General features: G+C 59.1%; 1 protein-coding gene across 1 annotated transcript in view; it reads left to right on the forward strand.

Annotated features, from left to right (window-relative positions):
* The first annotated feature begins 3,825 nt into the window (after positions 1 to 3,825).
* The window catches only part of METRNL (meteorin, glial cell differentiation regulator-like), an 11,661-nt gene continuing 6,532 nt past the window's right edge, over positions 3,826 to 8,954 (forward strand). The window contains exon 1 of the mRNA XM_011965679.1: positions 3,826 to 4,223. Coding sequence (XP_011821069.1) covers positions 3,914 to 4,223 — 310 coding nt within the window. The 5' untranslated portion in view covers positions 3,826 to 3,913. The remainder of the gene's footprint in view (positions 4,224 to 8,954) is intronic.

Below are 8,954 nucleotides of genomic sequence, written 5' to 3' on the forward strand. Positions count from 1 at the left end.
GGTTGGGCCGCGGGCGGATGGAGGTCTGGGGGAGGGTCGGCCGGGAACGCTGGCGCCAGCGGAGCTGGCTGGGAGCCTCCGAGGCTGACAGCTCTTCTGGGGCCGCCCTTGCCCCCGCGTAGTGATTAAATTCCGGCTCGCTGCCTCTGCCGGGCGGGTCAGTGCACCCCGAAACCGAGGCCTTGGGGCGGTCTGCTTCAGCAGACCCAAACCAGAAACGCAGCCCCCGCCGCCCAGGCTGAGTTTGTTGAGAAGGCGCCGGCAGCCTTTTCAGGGTGTCAGGGGACTGTGTGCGCCGTGGGAGGGGGCGTCTCCTGGGCCCCGGAGGGCGCGGTAGGGAGCCAGGGGTGGGTGGGAGGCCACCCCTCCACCTGCAGGGGCGGGCGGCTCCTCCAGCCGGGTGATGGCAGCGGGACAGGAGTGTTTTGCCCTCCAGGACCTGTGCCCCCTCCGGTCTACCCGGAGACCCTCTTCGCCCCGTAGTTGCCAGCGTGCTCCTGGCCTCAGACGCCCCGGAGGGCCCCCCACCCCCACCTGCAGAGCCTGGCAGAGGGCAGCTGTGGGGGCTGCTGGAGCTGCAGGTGTGATCTGGAGGGGACACGGGGCCTGGCTGTGTTTCTGGGGCATAAGTGAGACTTCCTTTTGTTGTAATCACTGCCCCGTTGATCCACACACTTCACAAATCAGTGACTCGCTGTCGAAACTGGAGTGCACCGGCCTGCCTGCGACCCTCCAGTGTTTGTGACTTTTTACCAGCTGTCCCGAAGAAGCACAGCGTGGAGCGAGCACTGGTGTGCTGGGTGGATTTTCATCCCCTGATAGCAGGACAGTTGCCCCTCATGACACTGGTGACCGCATTGACAGCCTCTGTTGCTGGGTTTTTCTTCTAAGCAATTAAGTAGGAGATGATGAAACCTCTTTCCCTTTGGGGGAGGCAGGACCAGCGCCCTGTCTTTATCAGCCAGTGGCCATAAAGCTGGACCATGAACTTTCCCACTTGTGTCAGCCCAGGCATCGCAGGTGCGGTCACACCTGGTTTGTCTCTCATGCAAGGTGGGGAAAGGAAAGGTAACCTGCCAGTGGGTTCAAAGCCCTTCCTGACTTTCGTACAGGAGCCGGGCATTTTGTCCTGGTGACTCAGAGTTGTGGTGTGTGGGCTGGTGCCTCAGCAACACTCCAGTGCACCTGCACTGCCTCCTTCAGCGAGTCCCTTAATCCACTTGGGATTTGCCCTCCTTTCCACGAAGGTGCCCCACAAGCATGTCCACCTGGGTGGTGACCTTTGCTGACTATTAAAAATGCATGTGTTGAGTCTGTTTATCCAACATCAAATCAATCTTGCCAGTTTCCTAAAGTTGGACAGAACCACAGTTTTGTCTGCACGGTTTAGTTTTATCACAACAGAACTGTGTGTGTGTCACCTGCATCTCCTGTGAAAATCACAAAATGCCCTCATCCATGACCATTAAATATGTCACATTTTTGCAATGCCACCAATTTTGCATAAACAGACTCTGTTTCCAGGTTTGCTGAGGTGCTGGATATTTGGAGGTGAGAACTTTGAGGCGCTCGATTTTCTGGTAGGAACCAGCACAGACCATGAGTCTTGGACTTCGTGCCGAGGTCTGCTGGGTCCCAGGCTGAAGGACGCATCGTTTTACTTTTTTTTTTTAACCTACATGGGTCTTGTGCATCACATGCTACTGATTTTAATGTGAAAATTCCCATGTCACTGGCCTAGCTGGAGTCCCGTTGGTCTGGATGTTTCGCAAGAATGTGAGAAAAGAGGGCAGCAGGCCCTGCGCTGGGTGCAGACCCCTGTGAGTGGGCTGAGAAGACGTTAGGTGAAGGGTGAGGTAGCCGGGTGCCTTCTTTCTTCTGTGTCCACCTTCGTTTTGTCCTCGTCCTCTTTTTGCCCAGTGTCTTCTGAGTGGGTGGAGCCAGATGTGCCCACCAGATGCAGGTAGCATGTGCTAGGCCAGGATGGCCCCAAGGCTCAAGTTGGCCTCCCCCTGGGCAGAGGTGGGTTGGCTGCCTGTCCCCAGGAGGGTGCCCTCCGCCCCTGCTGATTTGTGGCTGTTCCCCTCCCCTGCTCAGATGAAGGCAGTACTGTCAGAGGTGACCAGAGCCCACTCCCTCGAGCTTCAGGACCCCCCGAGAGGAGGCAACGTGTCAGGACGGTGTATGTGGAGAGAGGGCTGAGGCTCGGTGCCTGAGCAGGGGCAGGAGGACAGTGGCCTCGATGCCAGAGTCGGGAGGGAGGGACACGACGATGAGGCTGCGTAAGGAGAGAACTGACTGTAGCCGAGTGTGTCGGCCACTCTCCACTGAGTCCAGTGTCCACACAGCACGATCATCATGCCCTTCCCCACATATGTGTTAGATGAGCTTGCGTGAGCTTTATGGACTGTAATTTGTGAGTCTGTTCTGGGTGTGTGATCCTGGCAGCCGGTGCGGCGTGGCCACTCATGACCTAGGGCCTTGTGGGGGTGGGGAGAGGGTGAGGAGGAGTGCACCCCCGACACCTCCCTCTGATGTGGCCTGCAGCCTATGAAAAGTGGTTTGGGGGCCGAGAGTGTGAGTCAGCAGCAGTAAATGCAAACCATATGTTACGCATTTTCTCTGCTGCCGAAAGGGTTTCTGGTGACTCGCTCAGGCCAGGGCTCTGGAAAGAGCATTGCTTATTTCACATAAAAATCCTAAGAATGTGGGTGAACCTGTCTGAGATCTGCTCAGAACCCAGTTTCATGTAATAAAACACTTAGTTGAAGTCACTGGGTTAGTTCCAGGCCCACTTGGTGGTTGTGATGTGACTGTTAGCCGCGAGCTGGCATTTACATTAAAGTGTGGAGAAGAAGTGTAAGGTTTTTGATGTTTCAGTTTCTCAAAAATATCACTGTTTCTACTCAGGACCTGCCTCTCCAAGGGTGTAGCACACTTCATTTTTTTCTATTTAGCGTTCATGGGGGTAAACTTAGCTTGCTACTCACACAGTAGTCCTCCACCCGAATCCTCACCCTGTGGAGGAAGTTCACCTCGCTTTTGTAGTGAATCTTGCTTTAACGATAGCTTATTTTTACACACACTGTCGGCAGTGCAGGGTCTTCAGGCTTGCAGAAAACGGTCAAATCATTACTTTGAAAAATGTACAAACATCTATGCTTAATTAGGTGCTAAAAACAAAACTCATCTAGGATCTGCTTCCCCCCAAACTGCCAACCCTCTGGATTAATTTAAAAGCTGCTCTCTGGGCAGGTTGCATCCCAGGGTTCCTCCTTCACGCACCTCTAGCGTGGGGTCCCACCGTCACTTTAGCTCTAGCGTCCCAGCCCTCGTGGTCATCTGGAACCAGAGCTGGTACACAGGGCCTGCTGGTGTTTCCATGATACTCCGTGATATTCCGGAGGAATCCGTCCCTTCCTTCGGGCTCCCACCCACTGCCCCGGCACCTCCAGCCACCCTGATTCAGGAACACTGCAGAGATTGGTGTTTGACACTATGGCAGCAGAGGCGCAGACTCTGAGTGTTGGAGGGTGTCTGGAGAGCCTGGGGGCCAGCACCACCTGCATTCCTGGGAGCTCGGCCCCACCGTGGCTCTCAGTGCAGATGCACTGGAAGGAACTGGGTGGGGCCCCTGTGCCGAAGGGCGGAGATGGCGCCGGCCTGCCTCACGGGCAGGGGTCCGTGTGGCACCTGTGGCTGGCAGTGGGTGGGTCCGTGAGCCGCCATCATTTTGAGAGGTGTCATCCTTACTGGCTGTCTGTGGGTGTGGGTGGGGTGTGTGCTGGAGGCAGGAGCCTCAGCTCCGGGCCTGGCTGACGTGTCTGTCCTCTGCAGTGGGCTGACGCACGAGACGCACAGGAAGGAGGTGGAGCAGGTGTATCTGCGCTGCGCGGCGGGCGCTGTGGAGTGGATGTACCCGACAGGTGCTCTCATCGTTAACCTGCGGCCCAACACTTTCTCGCCTGCCCGGCACCTGACTGTGTGCATCAAGCCCTTCAGGGACTCCTCGGGGGCCAATATTTATTTGGAAAAAACTGGAGAACTGAGACTGCTGGTACCGGACGGGGATGGCAGGCCCGGCCGGGTGCAGTGCTTTGGCCTGGAGCAGGGCGGCCTGTTCGTGGAGGCCACACCGCAGCAGGATATCGGCCGGAGGACCACGGGCTTCCAGTATGAGCTGATTAGGAGGCACAGGGCGTCAGACCTGCACGAGCTGTCTGGTGAGTGTCCTGCCCGGGTCGGGGGTGGTGGGCTGGCGCAGGCTCCCCTGTCCGGGGTGGCAGGCCTTGTCATTGTGGGGCTGTGATCTGACAGGTGTCTCTGATTTCTTCCTGCCCCCTCGTCTGCTCAGCCTTGGTGAAAACCCTCCTGTGTCTGTGCTTCGGACATGACGTTTTACCCAAAGAACCCCACGGGCGACTGGGGTTTGGGGGCCCTGGCACCCGCAGAGGGGCCCTCCTAGGGGTGTGACATGGTGTGGGGGGTGCGGGACGGCCAAGCTAAACCATCTTTGAGATGCAGCCTTTCCCACTAAAACCACCTTTGAAAAGACTGGCCCATCTGGGTTAGTGTTCTGGGCGGCATGGCCTTGGCGAAGCGGGGCCTGTCTCCCGGGAGGTGTGTCTGGGGAGCATGGCGAGCGTCCCCCTGTGGGCGGCTGGGCCATTGCTGGGTCAGACACGCCCCTGTGCTTGTGGATGGTGAAGTGCCTTTGAAACAGGTGCTTTTGTGATTCAAACTGCCCTGGGAATTGGCTGGGTGTTTCTGGTGTGGGCTAAAGACCCTGAAACGTCAATTTTTGGGTGGGAGCTGAGACTGACTCAGCCTGGAGCGGTGCTCAGCTGTGATGCCCAGAACTTGGGGCCACCCCCGTCCGCAATGGGTCGTGTGGGTACGATAAGCAGACGGCTTCCCTGTGTGGCCAGCAGGGAGTGGGGTTGTCACGTGGCGTCTGTGGACGCCTGTGCTTGGGGGACAGGTCCTTTGTGGAGGGCTGTGTTGGTCTCTAGAAAATTCTGAGGGTAGACACCAGGAGGCATGAGGTCCCGGGAGGCACCTGTGGGCTGTGTGACCTCCGTGGTCTGTGTGGCCTCGGCCTCAGGTGTGCAGACTTTTATCCTGAATGGGAGCCCACGTTTTTGTGTTCTATGTTCTTGGCCTAGATCAGTTTTCCGTCTCCCTCTGAAATCTCTCCCAAATGGACTGGCCATTTACAGAGTGAGCGTAGGGCCGTCTGCCTGGAATCCTGACTGGCCCATGAGCTCTGACTGCCCCTTGGGCCTCAGCACCCGCAGGGCTGGACGCTGGTGCAAACTCAGCTGTGCTGTGGTTGGTTGCACGCTGGATAAAACTGTAACCACAGCGGCCTTTATCTTGGTCACCAACAGTTATGGTGGGTGGGGGTCTGGGGGAGGGGGCACCAGCCTTGCTCTGGGGGTCCTGGAGAGAAACTCAGAATGAGACAAAACCTAGAGAAACCCAAGCACCAAGTTCAGTCTTTCTAACCGGAGGTAAAGGTGCCAGGCCAGATATTAGTGACTTGCTAACATTCTTTCTGCTGATTGAAGTGATGATTGGTTTTGAAGACGTTGGGCTGCGGGTCACGTGCTCTGTGGCCTGAGCTTTGTTCTGCTTCTGGGTGAGATTCTTAAAGAGGCTGCAGCACAGTCAGTCCCTGCCATGCACACCTGGACGTCCACACAGCACAGGCCCAATTTCGACACTTCCAGTGGAAATCAATGGTTCTGCGTGTCGGCTGGGGCGACCCTTATGGAGCCTGTGAGCTCTCCTTTGGGAACAGAGACTGTCTCTCCTGCCTCTGGGGGTGGGGTCCGAGGCCTCCAGGCCCTGTGTAGGCTGGGGCGGTGGGTGGGTTTGGGAGAGGCACAGGAGGGTCAGGGCTGAGCTGCCTTGGGGTCCTGTGGGGTCGCAGGGAGGCAGCGGCCTCTTGTGAGGAGTGATTTGAGCCCCGAGGGACCAGAGCAGGCATTTGGCCATGGGTCCTCGCTCGCCCTCGTGTGCCTCCTGGGCCTGTGGGGTGCTGCGCAGGACTGTGGCCCAGTACATGTCAGGCTGGCTTGGGGGTCCCAGAACTTTGCTGTGTCCTGTGAGGCAGGTGCTGGGGTTTCCTTGTTCACACCTGGTGACCCTGTGGCACCTGCTTAAACCGAGCCTGAGGTGATTTCCAGGGCTCTGTGCCTGTTGGGTTATCTATCTGAGGAAGCAGACGTGCAGGGACCGTCGGAACTGAGGACAGGGGCCCAGACTCGGAGGTTCACCGGGGGCCCCGGAGCTGGGACCCACCCGACGCCTGGCGTCTCCACGGGAACAGGCACAGGTGCAGGGCCCCTCCCTGGGCTGAGCACCTCCAGGGCCCTCACGAGAGGCCTCTCCTATCCTGATGGGGTCGAGGGGCAGGAGGGATCCGAGGAGGTTGATGCATCGCCTGTCCCCAGGGTATTCGCCTTTCATCGGGGGACGGGGGCCCCTAAGCCCTTAATGCCGCAGGAATGGGTACATAATGTGGAATGTCGGTGCCGGCCATCTGGCAGCAGTGATGCTGTCCCTTGGGCGAGGCCGGCTCCCCAGCTCTGTCCAGCCAGCGCCGCGGTTTCCCTTGTCTGCCGTTCCTGCACTTGCTGCAGCTGCGAGAGCCGATGGAGGCTGAGCCGCGCAGCGCCAGCCCCGCTGAGCCTGAGGTGTGCCTATGCCTTTCCTATGCCTTTGGCCTGGCGTGGGCGACCCGCCGAGAGGTGGACGAGCTCATCTGTGAGTCAGAAGGTCCAGTTTGGGCTGATTTACGAGAACAGAGGCTCCATGGGCTGGAAACCCGGACAAGAGTTGGGGTGTGAGCCCCATCCCCTGCCCAGCCAGGAGGAAACCGGCTGCTCTGGTGGTTCTCGTAGGCATGATCGTGGCACCTTCGTGCTCCGTAATCGGCTTCCTTGAATAAACTCGGCACTGATAACCTGGAGTTGGCCAGAACACGGGGCAGGCTGTTCCTGCAGGGGCACAGACGGGGCCAGAAGGGAGGGGACCCGGCCCCAGGACCTTGGGATTTGGTTACCTGTGGGCAGGACCTCCCAGCCCTGCACTGGCCGCTTCCGCAGGCAACACGGACGCCTTCCTTGGATGCTGAGGAAACCCTGCAGGATGGGAGGCGCAGAGAGTGGACAGGTGCAACTCCAGGCCGTGCCCAGACCTGTGCCCAGCAGACTTGGCTGAGGCTGTGTGGGGCTGCTGTTCCCAGGCCAGTGCATCCGGGAAACGGGCACCGCTCAGTGGCTTGGGGAATGTGGGTGGGGGCTCTGTCTGGTTCTGGGGAACACAGACCCTAGGCAGTCCAGGCAGGTCCCAGGATTCCAGTCTGTCCTTCACCTTCTCCCAGGGCCATGTGTCAGGTGCTCCTGGGTTGGTCACGTCTGCTTGGAGCTTGGGGTGCAGGCCCCAGTGAGCAGGTGCCCAGGGCCGGGCAGCAGCATCGTGGACACAGACAGTGGGAGGGGAGGGGAGGGGACGCTGCTTTGATGCTGATCGTGAACACACGGTGCCCTCCCTGGCTCTCCAGGATGCCGGAGTCCTGCAGCGTCTCAGGGGCCTCAACGCCCCCTCCCTTTACAGTCCTGCCCCTGGCTGAGCCCGTAGGTGAATGACCAGCTTGGCGGGCACAGAGTCCCTGCCGATGAGCCCCCTCCAGGAGCCTCAGAGTTTGGAGAAGTCCTTGATGGTGGGAGGGATGGGTGGAAAAGTGTGGAAGATAATTCTCATCATTTCCTGGAAGATAATTCTCATCATTTCCTGGAGGCAGAGGAGAGGGGCTGATTTTTTTCCAACGTGTCCCATCTCTCGTCCATCTTTGGCTTCCTGCTTGGTGGCCTCTCCAGCCACTATAATTTTCATTTTAACCATCTCCAGGCTTGTGGAGAGGAAGGGCGTGGCCCCTGCCAGCTTCCTCACCAGGAAGAGGGAGGGAGAAAGAGAGGGAGGCGGGGAAGGGCAGGGCCGTGGGGCCAACACCCCCGGGGCCCCCCAGCAATGGACTGCAGCCTGGAGTGCGACCTCGCTGCGACGGTGACAATGGCAGCCTTGGGAGCTCGGCCTTGGGTCCTCGAGCCCACGGGAGCCCACCCTCCACCCCACCTACTGCTCCCTGTTCTTGGCTCCTGTGAAAGCACCTTGTCCCCCTCACCAGCTCCTCTGAAAGCAGCGTGTCCCCGCCTTCCCCCGTCACCAGCTGCGTGGGAGACCCGGCAGTCCTGGCCACAGAGGTTTCCCGTCAGAACTATGTGAGTCCCTCTGGCTGTCCTTACCTGGGCAGTCCTGCCGGACCGGTCGGTGTCTGTCGTTCTCAGCCTCTCCTCGGAACCAGCCGGTCCTGCTTTTACCTACGGCACCGCCTCTCCACTTACACCTGCTGTCCAACCTAAGTCCCCACAGCAGCTTCCCCAACCCCACCGTGCTGGTGCCTCCCACCCTGTTCATGCCAGCTCCTGAGTGACCGTCCTGAGATGTCCACACCCCAGCCCTCCCCTCCAACGAGGAGGGACCAGGATTCCAACCCTTTGCCGACCCTCCCCGCCGCCTGGAAACTAGATGTGATGTGTCCGTGACCAGCGCATTCCGCAGCCTTTATGAGCCTGGCTCCTGTTAATAATTGTCTCCAGATCGTCTCCTGGAGTCCACCCTGTGTTCTCTGTGAAGGCGACCTCTGCTTTGTAAAGCTCAGAATCAGAACAGGGAGGTCTCCAGGGTGCTTGTTCCTAGCTCAGCTGTCGATGAGTCGTCTCCAGAGGCTTTCAGCAGGCGAGGCTGCAGGTGCTGACCGCCCCCGGGCCCCACACCCTCGCTGTTGGCTGGATGAGTCAGGGCGGGATACGCAGGGCACGTGAGGGCAGCGTCTCCGTCCTTCCCCTCAGCTGTCCGCTGAGGTCGTGGGGCCGTGACTCACAGAC

This window comes from Mandrillus leucophaeus, unplaced genomic scaffold (genome assembly GCF_000951045.1).
Source record: "Mandrillus leucophaeus isolate KB7577 unplaced genomic scaffold, Mleu.le_1.0 Scaffold1185, whole genome shotgun sequence".
NCBI lineage: Eukaryota > Metazoa > Chordata > Mammalia > Primates > Cercopithecidae > Mandrillus > Mandrillus leucophaeus.